Source organism: Chaetodon trifascialis, chromosome 5 (assembly GCF_039877785.1).
Source record: "Chaetodon trifascialis isolate fChaTrf1 chromosome 5, fChaTrf1.hap1, whole genome shotgun sequence".
In the NCBI taxonomy this organism is placed as follows: Eukaryota; Metazoa; Chordata; class Actinopteri; order Chaetodontiformes; family Chaetodontidae; genus Chaetodon; species Chaetodon trifascialis.
Genome location: NC_092060.1, coordinates 15,694,075 through 15,717,105, shown reverse-complemented (window position 1 = coordinate 15,717,105; position 23,031 = coordinate 15,694,075). Strand labels below are relative to the sequence as shown.

At 42.1% G+C, this 23,031-nt stretch overlaps 2 protein-coding genes across 2 annotated transcripts; one reads left to right on the top strand and one right to left on the bottom strand.

The window, feature by feature from the left end:
* Nucleotides 1-1,601: 1,601 nt before the first annotated feature.
* On the bottom strand, nucleotides 1,602-5,696 carry arl3l1 (ADP ribosylation factor like GTPase 3, like 1). Its single transcript, XM_070963230.1, has 6 exons — nucleotides 5,427-5,696; nucleotides 4,481-4,624; nucleotides 3,139-3,255; nucleotides 2,635-2,685; nucleotides 2,308-2,493; nucleotides 1,602-2,068 (listed from the first exon to the last, which is right to left on the bottom strand). The coding sequence occupies exons 1-6, from the start codon at nucleotides 5,442-5,444 to the stop codon at nucleotides 2,021-2,023; spliced, it is 564 nt and encodes a 187-aa protein (XP_070819331.1). The 5' UTR covers nucleotides 5,445-5,696; the 3' UTR covers nucleotides 1,602-2,020.
* Nucleotides 5,697-12,013: 6,317 nt separating this feature from the next.
* rgs14b (regulator of G protein signaling 14b) lies at nucleotides 12,014-21,468 on the top strand. Its single transcript, XM_070963229.1, has 15 exons — nucleotides 12,014-12,100; nucleotides 14,603-14,624; nucleotides 14,764-14,915; nucleotides 15,046-15,138; nucleotides 15,953-16,096; nucleotides 16,212-16,376; nucleotides 16,468-16,549; nucleotides 16,673-16,773; nucleotides 16,959-17,177; nucleotides 17,442-17,518; nucleotides 17,822-17,948; nucleotides 18,970-19,051; nucleotides 19,815-19,858; nucleotides 20,351-20,450; nucleotides 21,206-21,468. The coding sequence occupies exons 1-15, from the start codon at nucleotides 12,056-12,058 to the stop codon at nucleotides 21,466-21,468; spliced, it is 1,716 nt and encodes a 571-aa protein (XP_070819330.1). The 5' UTR covers nucleotides 12,014-12,055.
* Nucleotides 21,469-23,031: the final 1,563 nt, after the last annotated feature.

Sequence of the window (23,031 nt, the reverse complement as noted above, 5' to 3'; positions counted from 1 at the left end):
GTGTTTTCCAAAAGGAGATAAGAAGAGATATTTATGGATGATGGCAAAATTAGTCTGAAACATGTACAGCACTAATGCTGCAGTATGAACACCCAAATCACCTGTAGCTCATAAGAAATCGTTGATCTATGATTTACTGCTGTTCCTCTGAAACTGTGCTGGAATATAAAGCATTGGCCAAATCCAACCTGAACTTTGGAGGGGCAATTAATTAAGTTAGAGTGCATCAAATCATTTCTTTGTAAAGAGCAAAGCCTTCCTCATCTGCCCTGGGATGAATGCAGCTCTCTAATACTGCCCCCTAGTGGTCAAAGAGTTGAACAACACACCGCAAAGAGCAAACTCAGCTCCTGTGCCGTCTGGTCTCCTTCATGCAGCCATAATGATCCTTTAGGACAAGTTGTAATTGGTCCCACACCCCCTGCTGTGGACTCCTGCAGGAGTTGAAAAAAAAAATGTTTTAGGGCTTGCAGCAAATTTTAGTTGCCATGGAGACGACTCAATATTCATTCATTTTGTTAACACTTATAACAAGTAAACCGGCGAGCTGTTGTTTTCCTCTGAAAGCACCCATAAATGCCAGACAGACGAAGAAAGGAAAAAAAATAAAATTTATTAGCATAATTTCATGTAGAGGAGGACACCGAACAAAGCCTGCCAGCTGATGTGATTTTAGAGTGCTTTCAGATGGTTAATTACAGCTCCAGACAATAGGCACAAAAGATCCATTAGATCCAACTGCAAGGCAGTAGAGCCAAAATGGCTGAATAGAGGACTTACAGCAAGGTTAGTCGAAAGGACATATATCTGAAGAAAGAGCGCAGGGCTGTGTGGGCCTGCCAACTGTCATCCCAGCAGAGATGAGCCATAAGTGGGTAAAGACTGAGGAAGTCCAAAATCTGATCAATACGTACATGGGGGTTTTTTTTGTTCTTTTTTTGTCAATTTCAGAACAGGAGGTGAAGAGGGGCTTCACCTCAAAGTTGCTCACACAAAGTAGACTATTTGTATGCCTGCTGGGAGAACACACAGTGTTTACAGCTGGACATTCGATGTGTCATATGACAAGCTGCCTGTGAAGATGCATCCTGACAAGCTGGAATAGACAACGCTGCGAGAGAGACCGCATGCTATGTAATAGTCCCAGAATTAACATATAAAACAAACATTTTGAGAAAAAGTCTCCCCGCTGCAAATTAGTCAGCCTCTCTGTGTGTAATTTCCTGCACTGTTTGTTCTGCTGTGCCTTGAAGATTTGATATCTTCTTCTGCCATGCGGGTGTATAATTGCAAACTCTCTTCTCGCTCACTCTTGCTTGTCAATTAGTCTCTCTCTCGCTGTACAGTGTAAGTGCTTGTCATCGTGTTGTGGAAATAAAGCAAGCTGACAGCTTAGCATGAGTGGTTCAGCATGTTATTGTTCTTCCTGTCACTCATGGAAGTGTTAACATTTACAGTCGCATTCACATGTTTCCCGTCTGTCACTGACTGCTTTTAAAATGATTATCTGACTATTAACATGTGACCGTATGTGCATGTGCATAAGGATTTTTGTTGAGTTGATTACTGGTGGTGTAAGATTGGAAAACAAGAAAGCAAAATAGCAGAAATGACTAATCATTTTATTGTCAAAAATCTCAAAACACATACTTAACACTCACACTTAACTGGTGTCTATGTAACAGTTCTACATGGCTACACACTCAGTTTGGTTTTCACCGAAAGCACAAATTCACCAGACAAGGACCCGTAAGGGATAAGAGGAACAAAAACATCCATTTTTAGAATGAAACAATCATTAATAAGTGCCCAATTCACTCTTTAAATTAGCAATGTTTCCAAAATGTTCATAAAAATGAGATAAATTGTAAAAACAGAATTGTCATTCAAATCTGCGAGGGGGCGCAGGACCTGTCGCAGTCCAGGTGTGTTGATGTTAAATGAAGTGAAATATGTTTTGAATCCCTTCTGTGTGCTGGTTTTCTCTTTGACTCTTGTCAGTGTTGCTTGGGACGCTGGCTCACTTCTTCTTATTCACAATGTTGTTGCAAATCCAGTTCATGCCATCCTGCCGGGGGAAAGCAAATAAAGCTGTGTAAATGTGAGTCAAGGTGGTTTGAAGATAGAAAACAGTCAAAACCACCAAAAGAAGCAAGTCAAAGAAATTGGTAAAAATCAAGTCTCCATTAAAACAGTACAGCATTTCAGCACAGTATTGTACAGCAGGGAGCCAGAGAGCACTTCTGCATGGTTAATTAGGTCATATCTGAGGAAAATCAATAAATCAAAGTTGGGACTAGCTCTGACCTGAACGCCCTCCCCAGACACAGCTGAGCAGGCCTGAATCTGCCACTCACGGTCCCGGTACGTATGCAGGTTGAGTCCCTCGGCGATCTCACTGGCCGGCGATGCTGTGGCCAGATCCTGCTTATTGGCAAAGATGAGCACTGGAACACCCTTTAAATTCTCCTCATCGATCAGCTCGGACAGCTCCTGCACACATACATTTCTTTGAAGTAGTACTAAGCGATGATTTTCATAGAAGCTAATTTATGCTAAACTTCAGGTACTTTCTCTGCGGTTCTCATCAGAATGAATTTGCATGCAGAAATGACAACTGTGCATCAAGCTCACCAGTCCCGTCTCCTCAAACCGCTTCTTGTCTGCGCTGTCAATTACATAAATCTGAAAGGACAAATACGTAAGAATGACATTTGCTGAAAAGTAAACAGAAAATTCACAGATAAAAAGCTTCTTTTGGGCCTCAGTGACCTGTCTGCATGTAGAAGCCTGAAGGTGTCAGTGACTCTGGTCTATACAGCTGCTCCTGGACTGTACAGCAGCCAAAAAATCAGATCATAGATGGTAATGAAATTCCTTCATCGAGATACAATTATAGTTCTTAATGTATGTGGTGTCCTGCTCTGAGTATAAACATTGTGCATTATCTCTTTGAGCTGTAAAAGTATGACAATTCATACATTTTATTCTACTTAAATGTAACAGATTCTTATTGCTCCACATGCTTTCTGTGGTGTATTTTCAGCTATTATCTATTAGCAGCCACTTCCAAATAGAGAAAAAAGCAAATGGCATGATTTAGTTTGAACTGATTTATAATTAAGTTTTGCCACTCACCAACAGGTCTGTGTTTTCCAGGTACTTTTTCCAGAAGGGCCTGATCTTCCTCTGGCCTCCAATGTCCCAAACATTGAGTTTCATGCCATGAGACGCAACGCTCTTTATGTTGAAGCCCTGAAAAAAACAAAACAAAACACAGCGCTGGAGTCACTCATCTGCACATCGTCCAAATGAACACAGCTCCAGCACCTGGGAAGCCTTGCAAATGGTTATGAAGCAATTCATTAAGCAGCAGTGTACTAGGGCACAGGTGTGTGTTAAATTAATCACTGTTTGCTTTCTCTATATTGTAACCTTGTTAGATATCAGCAGGAGTCCAACATGTGCTGTTGGCGTTTATAAGGAAATGGCCACTGTGTTAATCCACGGCCGTTTTTCATAACTCCTTTTGGTTTCAGTCAGCAAGGTTGTATAACAACTTTATCCTGAGGGTCAGTTGAGGAGCAAATCTGAGGATAAGACTGGAAGGATCAAGTGCAGTGTATGTGTTTATGTGTCAAGTCTGATTTAGCTTTGTGGTGATTATTGCTATGGCACCCTGGACCGCATCCTCTCTGTCCGGTGTCTGATGAGCCGCTGCACTCGTCCAGGACCTGGCATACATCCGCTCTATGCCTCTATGTCTTGTGAGAGTGATGCGCGGATATTAGATAATCATATCAGAGGTTAGATAATCACATTGAAAGAGGGTGATAAAATAACATTAGGATCTGAAAATGTATTAAGAGCATCCAAATCAGGAGATCTGCTGCTGAAAGTGTATTTCACATACAGTATAACAGGATTATCCTAAAATCTCTATTTTCTGAACTAAACGTGTACTGTAAGACCCCTTGTTTCTTTTCGCAGCATGTCAGAAAAGCAAAGGTCATCTGAATCCCATTACTTTGAGTGAGAACATGCACAGGTCCAGCTGGTCTCAAAAGATTAGATACAATCCCCCTGCCTCCTATAATGCTGGGTTACAGCGCCGTGACAATACTAAATAGCTTTTGAAAAGTTCATTTAAACGAGAGAAATCCATCGTTGTGAAAAGTGACACTTGGTTTTGCAAAAGGATTAAGTAACAGCAGACAAATTGCATGGGTCTTTAAAGAGTGGCAACTTGTTGGCTTAGAAAATATTGATGTATATTTACAGCACATGCAGCCTGTTTATCTAAAACACCCTTATTGATGAACACCAGTTAATGATACTGCTCAGCTGTTAGATGAAGCTTAAGTGAAGGACACAAAGACATCTGCAAGTTGGTCAGTCAGAGTTGTTATGTTTCTTGCCTTTAAGGTCATGCTGTGTGTGTGTGTGTGTGTGCGTGTGTGTGTGAGTTTCAACATATCACCTGTGTTGGCGTGATGGTGTTCACATCCTCAGAGGCGAGGCTCTTTAGCAGGGTGGTCTTGCCGGCGTTGTCCAACCCTAGAAGCACTATCCTGACCTCCTGCTCTGTGGATCCCTTCAGTTTCTCAATGACAGAGAGTAAGCCCTGCATGGAGGGTGGAGGGTGGGATGGGTGGTGGGGGTGTGGAAGAATAGAGGAGACCATACTGCACCATTCACGACATCCTCAAGATTCTGTGCTGTGGAAGTCCACCTGTGTCATGACCCTGATCACTGGATGTTTCAATTTTCTAACGTTTTGGTTTGGAATACAAAAGCATGTGAGCGGCTCAGCCATTTTTGACATTACGATGACAAAAGATCAGTTTATAGACATGCTTTACACCTGAAGTGACCTCTTTCTGATTTGAAGTCAAAGCTCCCCTCACATACAGCACTGTTGAGCACACCTCTTGCTCCACCCACCTACCAATCTCCAGCCCTCCATCTCTGGAGCTACTCTGAAAGCTGGAGCTTCTATAAGAATTAATCTGTTGCTTCATTTAGAAAAGCACTGTTGTTGATTAGAGCTCCATTCATATAATGGTGCGCGCTGTTTAATGTGATTAGTGTGAAGCAAGGTTGCACAACCTGCAGGCTGCCACACTGCTGATAAAAGTCTAGATTTAAAATTTGATTCGTAAGTACTGCGGTATGTGCATGATGAGTACATCAAAGAGCAGTGGAGGTTCCATTTAGCTTTGCTATAATCATCATGTCAGCACTATTTGAAAAGCGATTAGGATAACCAAACCATCACAGCAATGAGCTGCATCTAAACAGAAATACTGTATATATATTGATACACACCTTTGGAGTAATGAACACCTGTAAGAGTTCTCTGTAACATATACAGAAGGTTCACATTTGGCTTTATAAGTCCTATTCCCCCAGATCAGGTCACTTACCTTTTGAGCTTCTCCCATGGTGGCGCGTTTCCTGTGGCTTGGCTGGAGGGCTGCAGCTACATTCTCCAGTGAAGCTCACACAGGTGTGTTAGCTCTCCAGGTGACGCAGGTAATCTATCCAGAAAAGGTAGCAGCAGCCTCTTGTCTTTCCCCTTGTTCCTCCCCGGTACACTTGGGTGGGTTAAGTGCTATGTGTGTATGTGATAGTAATGTCTACCTGGCCGCCAATTGCTCCTCACTGTCGGCGTGGAGTTAGCAAGCAGGAAGAGGGGGAGGGTGGTTGGGACTGGGATTAGGAGGCCAGAATTAGCCCTAGTCATCCATGCAAAGGCCACCCCATCCGCCCTCCCCCTTCCTCTGTCCATCCCTCCATCTCCACTTTGCAGTGGCTTTACCTGGATTATCCCTTAGCCACCTGCTGTAGGAGGAAACTGAATAAACAGTCCTTCCTGACACACTCACACACAAAAATAGAGTTAAGTTCAGACATTTTGCCATATGGCCGAGGGGGGAAAACGCTGTTATTTCAGAAAAACAAAGAGACTCTCTGTATTGTGCCGTCTATCTTAGATCTTAACACATACACTTCAAAGGATTATATCATGTTGTTGAAGCAGGGAATGTATCATTTCTGTGTTCATAAATCAACTCTCAAATCCTGCATCCATCCCTCTCTTGGAGAGGAGTGGACAGCATTAACATCCCATATATCCATTACATGTCAGCCGCAATAAAGCTGCTCCGTGCGGGTCGTCTGTCATGTGCGTTGCTGTGAGTAGAGCATTCAGCGGGATTAGTTTGAGCACGCCTGTCCTGTGTCTGGATTAAAACATCTCTAGGCTCTTTTCCTCAACTGAACAGGCTTTCTGGTCAGAGGGAGTGGTTAACATGAATGTTGTGCTTAGGAATGGATCCACCCTGGTCTGGAAACAGCTATACACCAGCTTGTAACCTCTCCTGATCACACACACTTAACCTCAAAGACAGAGATTAGAGGGGTTTTATTTCTATATCAAATACTAAAACAGCAACATATGATACAATATCAGTTATTTTGAATGCAATTTTTATTTAGGACTCTCTTGGTGTGAATGCCGCCGGGCCGCCACCCTGCCCATTCTGTGCCCTCTGTTTCATCCTCTCTCTGTGTTTAGCTGCAAAGACGGACAAAAAAGGGGAGGTGTCACACTTGATAATGTACAAAGGAGTCAAATTTGTAATTCTAAGATCAACGGTATGCAAAAATTAAGGGAGTAGTTTGACATTTTGAGGAACGGTTATTTGCTTTCTTGCAGAGAGGTAGCTGAGAGGATCAATGCTACTCATTCACCCGTATGGTAATGTGTTGCTGGAGTCAGCAGCAGTTAGCTTAGCTTAGCATAAAGACTGGAAACCCTCTGTTTCATTGTGCTAAGCTACGATAACTGGCTGCTGGCTGAGGAATAACATTTAGAGGTAGATAAGAGGGTGTTATCCAGCTTCTCATGTGACTTTTTACCAAAAAAAGCCAAATAAGCATATTTCCCAAAATGTTTTGAGTATTTGAAATATACTACATGTAACACCATGGAGTACGTCTGTCATCAGCATTTGCATTCAAGAAGATGTATTTGGGAAAGAAGACATGCTTTACTTAATTAATCTTTCTCTACTGGATCAGGCCCCTTTGTTCTCTCACACCAAAGCCAACCTGAACACAGCTCTCACCGTTGTCTCTTTTCAGCTTGAACTTCATAGCCAGGCCCATAATCACAACCAGGACCAAAGAGGAAACACCACAGATCACCAGGATCACCACACTGTTGTCTGGATGAGGCCACAGTTATGACAGAGGAAACAGACAGACAGTGAAGACACATGGCACCAAGGGTCAGAGGTGTACATTTCATTAGTCGTATCTGAAAAACTGTTAAACGTTCCTGCTTTTTCATTTTCATTCAATTGCAAGATGCATGATTTCCAAGCCTCTGGTTCATGAGATCTACATCCCAAAGGCAAAGGTAATCTGTGTGAAATAAGCCGGGTCATGTCAACTTACTGTTTACAGTGACATCGTGTGGCAAAGACTTGTAAATGCCACATGAACTATTCACAAAGCAGGCGTACTGGCCTGCATTATGTGAAAAGACTTTTTTGAGAACCAGCTGGCTTTCATTTTGGCCTTTCAGGATTTCCTCTCCGTCCTTCCAGCCAAACGTCAAAACTGTCAGATTGGGAAGGTTATGGACACATGTTAGAGTGATGTCATCACCCTCCTCAGCCTCGGATCCAGTGCTGTTGACAGAAACCCGGAAGTCTGATGGGAAAAGTAAATATATACAGGGAAGCAACAGTAATCAGATAGATGACACTTTATGATGCCGCAGATATGGATGCTACAGGTTACCTTTCCGGCAGTTTGATGGAATATCTGAAGGTACTAGAGAGAATAGCAAACATGGGAAGGGATGAATACAATCACACTCAGGATTTAATATAAAACAGAGCATATATGACACAACCCAGGTACTCATAAAGTTTCTTTTAAGAAAAAAATGATGCCCACAACATACAGCCAATTACTGTCTCTCATGTAGCATAAAGTATACATAAATCATGGGATTTATCTACAAGCAAACAAATGAAATGAAAGATGACACTAACCATTGATGCACTGCGTTGCATTGTTCGGGCAGAGTTGACAAGAATCTAGAGGGAAAAAGGAACAGCATTAAGAGCACATTTCCTTTGTATCTCCCCTCACAATTATTTAACAGCCAACAATGTTCAGGTACATTAACTGCTTCATGACATTGCCTGATGTAGGCTATAAAAAGAGAGAGGTTGATTTTTCTTTGTTTTTTTACCTGCTGGAGTTTCTCTTGTCTGGTTACATCTCAGACACACAGTGGGAACACAGACAGCGCTGATTCTAGCTAAAAATAAAGAATCAGAATAATAAAAAAACTTAAATAACATTTAAATGTGTAGAGCTAAACAGGCATACATATTCATGGAGAATATAAATAAATATATTTATGTGAAAAATTCAGTGTCTCCTTACCTATGAGGAAATGACCAAGCAAGACATACAGAGATATGTCTCTTATGACCTTTATCTGTTGGAAAAGACTCATATTATTAAAAAACTTTTGCTTTAGAATAAGTTGAACAGTAGAAAGAAACTCCTCATCAATAAATGTCAGAATCTCTAAGAATAAAAGCTAACATTTAAACTAAGAAATGCCATAAAATGTCACAGCACCAACATGTTACATTTTGTACATGAGCTAGTCAATACCAAAAATAACATAATGCTCAAAAATGTTTTTCTTTTTACCCGTGGTGGTGTCATTTCCTCGTGCACAGCGCTGAATGATGGCCAGCTCTACTTTGCCTAACCTAATGGTGTTAGGCACAGCAGAACTGATGATAAACACTGATACCAATGCAAATCATTTAATTCCTGGAGCTTTATAGCACAAACAATAATGCAGTTTGTATGTTCTGCAGGCTGGAGTTATGGCAACGCTGACAGTAAGGCTGCTGCTGCGCATGTTTCTAAAATAGAAATAGACAGAGAGACAGACACAGGATTAAATAATATATATCTATAATACTATATAATGTGTCAGTTTGCTTTCACTGAAGCCACCTATATTTATCCATGCAGAGGCCAGTAGAGAGTGCTGCTGATCATCTTTTGCCTTCACACGTCTCCTGTTCAGGGTCACAAAGGGAGCTGGAGCCTATCCCAGAACGCACTGTGAATAGAGGTAAGGTGCACATTGGACAGACTGTAAAACACAAATATTATCATATTCAAAACAACAGAAAGGCAATTTAGAGTTTTATTTAAGCAAACCTGCATGTGTTTGGACTGTAGGGGGAGCAACAACAACAACAAAACACACACACACACACACACACACACACACACACACACACACACACACACACACACACAGAAATAACCAAACTGGATTCAAATCACCTCCCAGTCATCTTACCACTCTTTCATCATAGATTAAGTTTGGTAAAGATAATCAGATTCAATACAGCATGGCAGTATTGTTTCCTCATCGATTTGTGTTTCCCGTAACCTTAATGACAAATGTAGTCTCTAACAGGACAAAAGTCTGAGCTGTTCTGTCTGCCTGCAAACACTTTGTTTAATTTTTCCATTAATTTAAGATGTGATTGAAAGAAATATGACTCGTGCTCATCCCAGTATTGAGGCAGTTCTAGTTAAAGCTGTAAATTGTTTAAGGAAGTAAATGGGTGAGGAGAAACTTTTCATTTTAAATTCTAAATCTGTCATGAGATCAACTTTAAAATGATTTTCACACTTTGAGTTATGTCAATTTCAATTACTCAGTCAGTCCATCCATCTGTAAATCCCCCTACTCAATGGAATAACTAATTTAAGATTGCATTGAATGAGATTCAGTCAATGATCTTGAGGTTAGTATTTCTACGTGTCAAATATTCAGTTTATGACAGGACAGCTGTATCTCTAAAACCCCAGCTAACCTTAAATGTAAGCATGTAAAACAATCTGTAACGTGTAACTTAAAATTAATATTAGCATGACACAATGATAAGTTTCTCATGTTACACTAATTGACAAAATGTTTATGGGAGACCAGTTCATTACATTAACATAGAAAGCTATTGTTAGCATGCTAATGCTCAACACAGGATACATATGATGCTAACGTTAGCATGCTACAGTTCTGCATATGATGCTTAACGTTAGCATGCTAAAGTTCTGCATATGATGCTTAACGTTAGCATGCTAACGTTCTAGAATTCATGCTAAACGTTAGCATGCTAGCATTCTACACGTGAGGCTATACCCTCCGGACCACAACGTGTCACACGGCCTGCAATTCTGTTAGCCACAATGCCAAAAAGGCGACAGAACACAGCGCTGCTGTTGGGATGTTTGCTGAGGTGATAATATGACATTTCCTTTACATCATTTATTGCCTAAGTTTTCACCACATAGTATTTGTTTGGAGGGTAAACTACATTAATAATATACAGACTCTGAACCTCATAGCCACGCTGAAAAGAAGCCTTGATATCAAGCAAAAGTAACAGGACACTTGTTGACACATGTTCGCTAACTGGCAGTATTTTAAAGTACAAATAGGAGCGACAGAAAGGTGAGCTGTTAATTAAAACGCCCTGCTTCACCTGTGTCCTCAGCTCAGGACCCGTCAAAAAGGTAAGGGCTGATAATTAGCTCTGACCCCTGACCTTTCAGCGCTTTGCTGGTCATCGGCGTCTCTCTCCTTTGTTTCCCTGAAGATGGTTGCATTCAGAGGACTTTATCACAGGTTCTCCCATCTGGCAAAAGTTACAGCAAAAAAGCAGCTCAGGAAATATGATAAATGGTGCACCATAACCACTGGCGTCAAGGCGGACACAAAGGTATGACGGTACATTTCACACACGACAGAGTTCATGCACACTATGAGCAACATAGTGTGCGTCAATTCAGAGAGAGAAGAGCACAATTAACCCCATTCACACACACTGTTACTGCATTCATTTAATGACCATAGTTGCACAATAATGCTCATATTGTACTCATGAAAATGTGTGAAGAGAGATGATTTATGAGGTTTTTTGTTTTAAAAGAGAAAGCCTGTAATTGTTTGAGAGGCGTATAGTTGAAAATAAGATAACACTTTATTAATTCCCCTTAGGGGAAATTTGGGTGTGACAGGCATCAGCAGTAGTATCAGAAGTATAGAAGGACATAGAAAGGAATAAAATACAAAATCACAACTCATACATTCTTTACATGAGAGTACAGTGTTTTTCAGTATTGCACATTGGATAAAGTATGTAGCAGTATATAAAATGTTATTGTTAATGGAACAAATGTAAACATTGTAGAGGGAATGGAGATTTGCACATGGTTCAAGTACAGCGTTTATCACTGTTGCACATTGGTTAAAAAATATGTAGCAGTATATAGAAGAAGATACAAACGTAATATTGAAGAAAAAATGTAATATTGCATGAGATGTTGGCATGATGTTGAAAACACAGAATCACACAGTGCAGAGCAGCAAGTACGTAAATTACTCCATCTTGTAGACGTTTAGTGATATGGTTTTCATGAAACTACCATATGGCAGGTTAGCCATCTTAACATAAGTGAATATATGTAGGAGGCATTGTTTTCTACTTTCACTGCCAAAATCCAAATAAAAGGAAACTTCACTATGACAAAAAGTGTGCCACATTACAAAACCTTCTCAGAGGCAGAGCTGAAGCTGCAAAGTTGCTGTCTAGCCTGTATACTGGTTGTAAGCTGTGTCGAGCAACACACACATGGACTACATCAAAAGCACAACGAGTGCATTTGACTTGTCTGTGTTCCCACATCATAGTGTTTCTCAAGACGTAGGCTGAGAACAGTTTGATCATCGTAACCATACTTCCTCTTTTGTGGCTTGTTGCCATGGCAAGACTTCCCTTCCAGGCAGGAAGTGACAGGAAGACCTAAGTGATGACTTTTTCTGTGTGTGTGAAGAGTGTGCATCATGTTTGGGTGGAGCACTTTACTGTGTCCCCTGACAGAGTGCACATCGCATTAAGACTTTAGCTTGTAGTCTGGTGTCTGGGCCACCATGGCGAAGAACTGCAACGCTTTAGGGATTCCTGTGGGCCACATGGTGAGTTGGCAACACTCTTGTAGGTCAAGTTTGATTGTGCAGCTTTCCTTTGGATCCAGTGGTTTATTTATGCAAATGTATTTAAGAGGAACACGTTGGAGTCCAGTGTATTGTGTCGTGAATGCCTTTTTTTTTTTTTTTTTTTTGAAGTTGTGTCCTTGTTTTTACTTGGTAAACAGGAATGTCTTTTTAAATTTTGGACCACTTTTTCAGTCTGCTTTTTTAACCGTGCTCACACTATTGAGTTGGCATCCAGGTCAGAGTGCGTGGAGTATGATAGAGCAGTTTCTTGCGTTGGCTTGGATTGTCTGTCCCGGCTCCTCAGCGGTGCCAGGACCAATCAGGCTGTGTGGCTACAGTTGGTAGCTACTGAAAACAGACTGGGCCTGCCTGAGTCAGACGCGGAAACCAAGCCATGCCTGTTTGCCAATCTGTCATGTGTAGGCTGAGTTGGCTTTGGTGTACGCAGCGCGAGACCATTACTTTTCTTGAATTGGCTCAGCTCTGCAAAAGGTGTGAAAGTGTATATAAAGACGTGTTTCACAGAGACAGAGAGGACCTGGCTGTTGCTGTGGTTTTAAAAAAAGGTGCCCTCTGTGCTTTGTGTTTTTTGTGATTGGAAACGTTCCTATAATTGGTGCTGCATCAGCCTCTTGTGCATGTTTGCATTATCTTGTCTCATCTTGGGAAAGATTTGCAGAAAATCCTAATCTTGCATATTCTCTGTAGTGGTGTATGGGAATGAAAGGCGTGCTAGCAAGATGATAATCATTTGCTCTCATTACATCTTGTGGAAAACTGAGTGAAGTGTGTGTCTGTGTGTGCGTGTGTTGGCTTCTCCCGACAAGTGTATTTGTAGGCACTGACATGTGTTTGCGGAGCCAGAGTTTGAGCAGTGGAGCAAAAAAGTTGAAGAGGTGGAGCCACAGTGGAGCTCACACCTGCAGGAACAACCAGCCCTTATCAACCTTTTATGGGCAAAATTTATCAGTAGCCAAGAGTCGTCATCTTTGAGCTGAGAAGAAGAACAGAATTACAAAGACGCTTTCTCTTTGCATGCACTGGAATTCACACAGTGCAGTGTATCTTCTCACTGGCAGTTGATTTTAAGGAAACTTCAGTGTCCTCTTGTGTTAAGGAGTCTGGTTTCTAAATGTGTGGGAATGACAAAGTTTGGATGTCAAACACAGATCAATTCACAGAAAAGACATTAAGTACCAAGTATGAAGAATGAAAAAAAAAAAGCAAAGTGTAAAAGCAAAAACAATGGCCACAAACCACAAACCAGCAGAAGATAAAATAAATATCTTGACAATCTCACATAGAACTCACATTGTGTGTCTTGTCAGGTGGCACAATATTCTCCATTCAGTGACAATAAACCCTTCAGATTGGTTGTTCGTCCCTTTACATTTCCTGCTCATTATCAGTTAAATGTTGTACTGTAGTTTCCTTAATCTTACATTTACCAAAATGGCTTTGAAGGTGCGAGTGACCGTTAATGGTTAGTGTTACTTTCAAGTTTGCTTTCAACAGCTTCACAATGAATATGCACCCTGCTCAGGTTGCTACTCACAGGTCTATAAACAAACAAACGCTCATTCACACCTCTGGACAATTTTAGAGTTGGATGTTTGTGGACAGACAGACAAAAGATCACGTGGACTGCTGTGGACACAGAAAGGCCTGTGGATGAAAACCTGACCACTGAGTCTCCTCAGAAAGATCTTTTAATATGACTGGATTCTTGAGGGGGAGCTTTTATGTATGATTGTTGTACTTGAACCTTAACATCCAGTTAAGCTGCTGTTCCTCTTTTGTGAAATACCTCCCCGGGGGGGTTTGATCAATATCTTGGTACCTTGATCTCCAAATAACACTCAAACAAGGCTGTCAGCACAAGTTTGTGGGCACCTGACGTGCAGAATTCATTCACCGTACTCACAACTGTGAAAGTGCTCGAATTCAAACAGAACTTCTGCAAGATGTGAATTTTGTGAGCTCTGAAAGCTGAATGAGAGCCTTTGTCATCAGTGTCACAACCACTTCCTGTCAAGACAGCGTTGACTGATTGCGCTACATTGTCAGAGGGAAAAAACAAAAAGCAAAACACATGCAGCTGGTGTTCACATTTCACTTCCTAAATATATGCCTGTGATGCTTTTGGATATATGTGGGTAGCTGCTGTATTAGCACTATTTTGAGTGCGCTGTGCTGCTTACATTGTAAAGATGTTCCTGGAATATTTCTACTGAAAGTCCCCACATTTTTGGCTTCAGAGTGACTTTTTGCTCTGTGGTTTACTTTTGATTGCCACATGTTAGACGATCGGTATGAACTGAAATTTCTCAATCAGGTGAATGTTAAATATTTCAGCAATTACCACAGGAATTACCCAGTAATACCACACTGGTCCATGACAGCGAGGTGTACTCTGTCTCATCAGGTGTCTTTTTTCAGTGTTGTTGAATACCTTCTCTATCTCGCTCTCTCCATTCACAGAGCCAGGCAGTGTCAGATGGAGGTAAGCATGAACAACCAACGTTTCTACAGACTGAAACATGTCCGTGCACGACAGAAGAAAACAATCTGATTCAGTCTCGCTCTCTGTCATGCTTTGCTGTGCTGATAAATGGGTGTGTTTGTCTCTGGATGTGCTGTAGAGTTGAACATGTCTGCACGCGGCTGTGGAGGAAGCAGCTCCAGCCTTCCAGGGACTCCGGGCGGTGAGGCCGGCCCGGCCAGCGGCGTCCTGAGCTGGGCTGTCTCCTTTGAGAAACTATTGGAGGACCCCTCTGGAGTCCACTATTTTACGGTGAGACACGCTCAACACACACAGCATTGCCATTTTCAACAAGTTCAGGAGTAATTCAAGTGTTGACGTTTCCTAATGACCTCTCATGAGGAGTGCCATATTTGTTCATACATGGTGTCTTTCTCCACAGTCCTTCTTGAGGTCTGAGGTGAGTGCGGAGAACATCTTATTCTGGCAGGCTTGTGAAAAGTTCAGGAAGATCCCAGCCGCCTCCTTGGATGAGGTATAGTGGCACGTTTCACTTCTTTACATGCTGAATCATTTTATCTGTCACTTGTGATTCATTATGCTGTTGTGTGCTTTACTCTGAATGAGCTCTTCATTGTTATTTTGCTGGAAGTTATTGAATGTTTCCCGAGAGGGCAACTTGATTTCTGTGTAACTGTAATTGTGTGCATGTAGTAGTCTGCAGCTAAGGTTTTCATTTTGCTTTGATATTGCTTTTGTTATGTCAGGATGTTTTGATATTTTGTCTTATTTAATGAACAGTTGAATAAAATGTGATACTTTTACTGTTGTTCTTAGTGACAGATGTTTTTTTTTTTTTCAACCATCCTTTTTGACATGTTTGATTCTTTTTATACAATTACTTCAAATAAAAGTGGCCAGCTGGGAAGCTTTAAAAGCTATAATTAGCTTTTAATCTATCTTGTGCCGTCCAGGCAGAAGTATTGTCCAGACAGAAATATTGTTTGGCTAATTAAATTCTATCGGTAAAGGCTGGGGTTGTTGACTGTCCATGAATCAGCCTAGTTTCTGTGGTTGCTCAGCTTGCTGGTAAATGAATTGCCTTTTAGAGACTTATTGATTGTATGACTTTCAGTGTGGAATCCTTGGAGAGAGTTGATTTGATTCTTTGTACACTTAACGAGGACAGACACCATGCCACTGTACACGTATACACGCACGCAGTGGCTTCTTTGACGGGCAGTGAAAGCTACATATTCAGCTAAATGCTCAGATGAAAGTCAAAGGCAGATAGGGGTTGTATCTGCTCTGGTTTCATCAGCTTAGAAACGATGCTGTTGTGTTTCCAGCTGAAAGCAGCAGCTCGCTCCATCTACGACACCTACCTGTCTGAAAGTGCTCCCTACTCGGTCAACATCGACGACACAGCCAAGACTGAGGAGAAGGATCTGGAACAGCCCACACCTGACATGTTCAACAAGGCTCAAACACAGGTGTGTGTGTGTGTGTGTGTGTGTGTGGAGTCCACTCTCTCAGTTTAGCTGAATAATACAGTGATGCATTGTTGGTGCCTTGGCTGACTGTGCGTTGGTCTCTGCTGTGTGTCAGATATTTAAACTGATGAAGATGGACAGCTACAGGCGCTTTGTGCGCTCTCCTCTCTACCAGACCTGCACTTTGGCAAGTGTAGAAGGCAAACCTCTACCTCAGCCAGTCCGCATGGGATCTTGGGAGGACATGGCCACGAGAAGCAGCTCATCAAGTGATAAGAAGGTAGAGTGACGAGACAGAAAGGGGGGAAAAATGTGAGTGATTCTTGTTTTAATAGTGCTGTCATGGTGTTTCTTTCATCTGTCTCACACAGAACAAGACGTCAGACTCTAACAGCTTGCCAGGTGGCAAGAGTGCCTCTGAGAAACAGCGTCAGAAAAGAGGATCGTGGGGAGGTACTGCCCATCAAACCGCTCATCCTGTGCTTCTAAGTTATGTTTGAAGTACATCCTGTGACTTCATCTCACAGTTTCTCCCTGGCTCTCTTCCTGGTCTTTTCTTCCCATCTGTAACAATAGATGCATCCAACATCCATGGCTTAGTCACCCGAAAAGAGTTGCACACGTCAGTCAAGTCAAGCAGCAGTGTTGAGCTTGGCTCCCTCTACAGGCAGATCGAGGTCAGTGCATTTGTGACTACAGCGTCAGGAGCCGGTGCTGGCTTATGGGAAATCAGTTACGGAGGCACACATGAATGACAAAATGCAGTCCTCAAGGCTGCAGACCTCACAATCATAAAGTGGCAAACCCTGTCACTTTGAATTGTGTTTTTCACTCTTAAGTCTTTTCTCCACTGGTGATGTAGAACGGCAGATCAAGTCCCCGGTCTCCAGAGCAGGGTGGTGGAGGTGGGAGTCGGCTAGGGGTAGAGGGGGGATACTGCTGCGTCTACCTGCCTGATGGCAGTGCCTCCCTGGCCCCCACACCTAATGGCCAACCCATCAAAGACATGCTTGCCAGCTTGTGTGAGAAGAGGGGCTTCCCACTGAAAGATGTCATCATCTACCTTCATGGCAAAGACAAGGTGAGCTCTTAGCTGCTCTGTTTGCAGCACCGGCCACAGCTGTTCAACCAAGAAGCTTTTTAAAAAAATATCTAGTGTATCACACTGCAAAGTTATTTTGCAACAGGCGGTGTGAGAAAGATGACTACCCTCTTCCTGTTCGAACATCCTCTCAAGCTCTCACTCCCTCTTGTTTTCATTTCTGAAGCTTTGTGAAACTTATTTTAAAGTGTCCTCAGTTGATACTGACGAAAGTCACTGTCATCGCTCTCTCTCTGTCTACAGCAGCCCTTATCGCTGGACCAGGACTGCTCCGTACTGAGAGATCAGCAGGTCTCTCTTGAGCTCAGGGTGACGTTTGCGTGAGTCAACTGTGCCACTTCCCTCATTTTCTTTCTTTTTTTTTTTTTTTTGGCTTTGTCACTTTAGCAGGCTTTCACACCCACATCCCCACTACAGCACGCCACTTCTCACCATGTTAGAGGGAAGTCCTTGTGTTAACACCACACTTAGACAGAGCTCAGTGCAGTAGTCATCATTTGCATTGAATATATTATCAAATGACAAATTTGGATTTCCTGCTAAGATGGTGGCAGATATTTCTATTACTGCAGGATTTGTATGAGTAAACTTCAATGCTGCGTTTGACTGTGTGTGCGTTTCAGGCTGGAGATTGCCTTCACCGGAAAGACAGTGGGGATCATGGTGAAGTCCAGTAAGACGCTGCAGGACGCCCTCTCTGCGGTGCTACACAAACACCATCTCAAGCAGCAAGAGGCCCTGGTCACCATGGTGAGTGTCTGTATGTATGAATGAGACCACAATTCAGCCCCGGGTCCAAACCTAAATGAAGCAGTATCATTTTTGACATATTGAAAACAGGACAAACACAATATATTGAATGTTTGACCTCATCAGCTTCATTGATTTTTGTAAATATTTGCTTATTCTGAATTTGATGCAGCAACACATTTCAAACATGTTGGGTCAGGAGCGACTAAAGACTGGGAAAGCTGTGGAATGCTCCAAAAACACCTGTTTGGAACATTCCACAGGTAAACAGGCTCTTTGGTAACAGGTGATAGTATCTTGATTGGGTATGAAAGAGGCATCCTGGAAAGGCTCAGTCGTTCACAAGCGAGGGTAGAGCAAGGTTCATCACTTTGTGAACGCATGATTGTATGAAGGATATTACTGCATGAACTCAGGAACACATTCTAAAATCATTATCAGTAAACAGTTTATTTACGTTTTACACAGTGTCCCAACTTTTATGGAATCAGAGTTACAACTGTAAGTTCATGTCTTAAATCTGTAAAATCTTATCATGAGTGGACCAGATCTGTTTTTTTTTTTCTAACTTGGACTTAACTAAAATCTCACAGTAAGAGTCTAAAGAGTCTAAACTTCTGTGTAGTAAATTCATGTTAATGACTCACCTGCTTCTCAGTCGAGCAGCAGACCTGTCTGACATTTTTAAAATGTGCTCCTTACGTCTGTCCCGCTGCCACTCGTCGGCCTCTCCTGCCTGCAGCAGCTGTTGCCTGGCAACAGTTTACGCGTCAGGGTGCATATTAATATTTATAAAAATCTGTAATTTTAATGCCATCACTCAAAACTGAATGTGACACTGTTTCCTTCATGGATTAAGCAGGATTACACCCTCACAGTAATGCAGTTGTCTATTTTCTGTGTTATACATCGTTTTTTTTTGTGGGGTTTTGATGCTTCATCCCCACAAAACTGTGCAGCTGATTGTGCGTTAGCATCCGTCCGACCGGAGTCCCTCATGTTTTACTTTGTTTGGTTTTAGGTTGGAAGCGACGAGCCCGTGAACATGTCCAGCACTGTGTTCAGATTGGCCAATAAGACGCTACGGCTTGACAAAACCAAAGGTTAATACGCTTTAATTTTTTTTTTAAGTTTTACTTTAATGTGAACCAGAGATGTTTTCATTGTGTAATGCTAGCTGAACTGCTCCCCTCCAAAAGCTCTCCCCCACCCACTGTTAGTTGTGGATGGTGTGGGTGATGCATTGGTCAGGCTGTGTGTGTTCTGTGCTGCCTGAACCCTGGCTGTGCTTTCTTATTCATTTCATTGTCTCTTAATGGGTCCTAGAAAGTGTTTCTGCATGTCTTGTCTCTCACTTGCTCTTAGCAGGCGGCGAAGGCAAAGTCTTTTCACTGTCCACTTTAGTGCCCTGGTTTTTCTGCCTCACTGTCTGCATGTTCCTTTTCCCTACTCTGATTTCTTTGTATGCATGCGTCTCTCTCTCTCTCTCTCTCTCTCTCTCTCTCTCTCTCTCTCTCTTTCTACCCCCCTCCCTCTATTCTTTTCTGTGGGGTTGAAATGTCTGAGTCCATTTGGTTTGTTGAGTGCTCTGTTCACTCACCTCATTTCCCAATTGCTGAGGGACCAGAACCAACTTCACTTTGGATCAGCGCTCCTCGCCTCAGCTCCACTCGCAGTCGATTCGATTAGAGTGGCTGTATCCCAGGAGGACCAGTTTAATTCTTGTCAAGAATGTTTTATCCGGGTGATGTCAGTGTTTCACAAAATGGGCTCTGTAGTAGCATCATCATCACCACTGACTACTCTTGGTACTGTAGGTGGAAGCTCTGTCAGAAACTGATTTGTGTCTCTGTTTGGTTTGAGCAGGGAGGGATGTTTCCAGAGCCAGTGGTCCAGCTGCAGCCACACAGGTGAGGCAGTGTCAACAGACTGCTGAACATCAAACAAATGTGTTGCCATCGCAAAGAAACTTACTACTCACTAATACTGTGCTGTGAAATCATTGTCTCATTTATTTGGAATAATGACTAAAAATTCAAAGCAGTCTAACTTACATACTTTATCCTCTTGGTTGTTGTTGTCTAAATAATATAAAGATGATGATGAAGATTTGTATTGTATTGTACAGATAATTGTCTTTTGTCTATTATATAGGGATTAGAATTGGCAATATTTTAAAATGCATTGTGGGATTGTTGGCAGAAAGTAATTCAGAATTCAAACACTTGAATAAAATGGCTGGCAGTAAATGTGGTGTACTAAAGCTGAGTCCTCATTGTCAGTAAGCATCAGGATTGATCTCTGAGTGAAAAGTTGAATCCCTTCATACTTCATAGAATCTGTAATCTACAAACAAACCTGCGAAACATACATTGATAATGTTGAATCTGTTTTGGTCGTAGGCAGGAGCAGGGAGCGCAGGTGGTCTGGAGACCAGATCGTCGCTGCTGACGGACAGAGCCAAGACTCAGCCCAAGCCCAGTAAGAACCGCGACATGGATGGTAGGACATCTCAGCAGTATTTAAAAGGGATGGGCGGTGTGGCAGTGTAGACCGTAAGAGGATTTTCTAAGAAACTCGGCAGCCGTCAGGTTTTTCCTTATCATTTTATAGTAAGAAACCTGAATTTACAGATCATCTCTGTTCTTTCTGCCTTTCTCAGTTTGAGCTTGGAAGCAAAAAAACAAAAAAAAAAACAAAAAAAAAAAAAACAAGACAACGCAGGGAAGCAATTCCTTTCTCAGTTGTTGACAAAAGAGTCTCACCACAGGATGCATTTAGATGCGTCTTTCGAGCTTTCAGTCACATCACACAATCTCTCTCTCAGCAGATGACATTACAAAAACATTAAGATTTTAAAATTACAATTCCGTGACGGCTCCATCTGCTGAGGAAGATTGTGTGATACGATCGAAAGCTGCAGAAAAGCTACTGAATGGACCCGGGGGGGAGATTGTTTTATCAGCTATTGTATTGCGACACACTGATGTCGCAATAACATTGTGTATATAGTATATTCATATAGCCCATCCCCAGTATCCGAGCCAGGGCATGTTTGACGAGCACTGTCCTATTTAATGACATCATCATTGTTACATAACACGTGTATATACCAGGTATGCAGCTGAGAGTCTGTGTTTCCTAACTGTGCCCCCAGTTCTAAAATGTAAATACCTTTTGGCAGATTAAAAATAGTGCAGTGTTATTTATTCATTTGAAACAAATGGCAGAATTAGCATGTTGTTCTCGTGTGTCAGGGTTACTGGACATGCTGACGAGGGCTCAGTGCTGCAGGGTGGATGACCAGCGAGGCCTGCTGACCAAAGAGCAGCTGGAGGTCCCTCTGTTCCTGCAGCTGTCCTCAGACCAGGGACCGGACCCCGAGCCAGAAGAGGTCAGCACAACCAGCTCCACCACCGCAGACAAGACGTCATCAGCTACAAGTTCAGCTGGAGCAGAGCAGGAAACCCCCGACTCTGCTCAGTCTGAACCCAAAGACTTGAGGGAAACAGTGGTTTGAGAGAGAGAGTGTGTGTGTGTGTGTGTGTGTGTGTGTGTGTGTGTGTGTGTGTGTGTGTGTGTGTGTGTGTGTGTGTGTGTGTGTGTGTGTGTGTGTGTGTGTGTGTGTGTGTGTGTGTGTGTGTGTGTGTGTGTGTGTGTGTGTGGTTACAGACCCAATCAAAAACTACAACAAACATCTCGCAGCATCACGTTAACCAAACGAAAGAAGCTCATTTTATGTGAAAAATGGTCAAGCACTTTTAATAATTGTTTACAAATAAGCTCTTAGACAGCAGTGTGCTACCATCTCTGCTCCTGATAATCAGGCGATATGTAAAGAAAAAAGATCATGGCAAGCATTTATAGTGTCATCTCGAAACACTACACGTCTTAAAGAGAAATGTTTGCTATGAATTGTTTAATATATAGAAAAATGTTGGAAAAGAAGTTTTAGCTCAACAGTTCACCCTGAAACCAGTGTGTTGGTGACGTTTAATGCTGTACAGTTTGCACCTCACGTTGCTTTTATTTCTCATAATCTCACCGTGCTTTTCTTTGAACTCTAAGCAAAAAAAAAAGTGTTTCTTCACAGGACTGTCCAGACGGGGGTTTGAAGTGTATTGCACAATTGTTTCTTTTTTTTCTTTATCTGAATTAAGATTATTGAATATTTTTACTGAGATTAGTTTTTAACATTTGAAATGACTAATTTCCATTTTGTGTGCTGACTTGCTGTTTTCAGATATGTGTTTGCGGTACTTAAATGCATTTTGTTTGCTGTGATGGCACTTTGAGAAGCCCTGGTCAAGTCCTGTTTTCCTGTCACCTCAAACTACATCTCAGGGTCCGGATCATGAATTAGTAATGTGATATTACAGAGAATGAATCAGGCGATGTGATCATTACAGATAATTCACAGGGTGTAACCAAGGAATTAAAGTGTTTTATGATGAACGGTGATCCTTGCTGTCTGTATTTGTTGTCGGGGGAAAGACATCAGACGGCAGCTTTTAGTCCTCAGTGAGGAAGTTTTTGGATGAATCACTGAGGTCAGTTTCTGACTTGACAAATGCTGCATGATTTGGTTTTATATGAAGTGAAGGCAGACCCCACTGCCCCACTGGACTGACTGCATGACTCATCTGATCCGTATCGGTCTGGTAGGTGTCGGTTGTGACTAGCTTTGATTGCATTACCTTGTATTTGGTGTATGTCAGTGAAAGCTCCCTCTAAAATGCCATCATGTAATGATGTCACTTCTGCACAGTGACGCTGGATCATTGCAGTGCTGTGATTGGCTCTTTATGAAGGGCTTGTAACCAATGACCTGCTCCGTCTGTCTACAGACTTGTTGCTGGAAGGTGTTTTCCAGTTGAGGAGCCTGGGGAGACCATTATGGGGTGTCTTTGGCTATTGTATGGGTTACAAAACAAATCAGCTGAGTCATAGATGGAATCATTCAAATGGCTGAAGTCAACAACATGCATATTTTCAGAGTGTGTGACAGCATGAGATTTTGGAAGCAACTCGTTTGCCCACCTTGCCCTATAGCATCACCTTGTAGATGTGTCACTGAAGTTAT

Bases quoted from the DNA above. Each gene is read 5' to 3' on its own strand.
- rgs14b (XM_070963229.1), top strand. From the start codon at position 12,056: ATGGCGAAGAACTGCAACGCTTTAGGGATTCCTGTGGGCCACATG. The intron at 14,916-15,045 runs GTGAGACACGCT...CTTTCTCCACAG, and splicing joins CTGGAGTCCACTATTTTACG to TCCTTCTTGAGGTCTGAGGT. The intron at 16,550-16,672 runs GTACTGCCCATC...CTGTAACAATAG, and splicing joins GAAAAGAGGATCGTGGGGAG to ATGCATCCAACATCCATGGC.
- arl3l1 (XM_070963230.1), bottom strand. The intron at 3,256-4,480 runs GTGATATGTTGA...TGTTTTTTTCAG, and splicing joins ACACCATCACGCCAACACAG to GGCTTCAACATAAAGAGCGT. The intron at 2,069-2,307 runs GTCAGAGCTAGT...TTCCCCCGGCAG, and splicing joins TGTCTGGGGAGGGCGTTCAG to GATGGCATGAACTGGATTTG.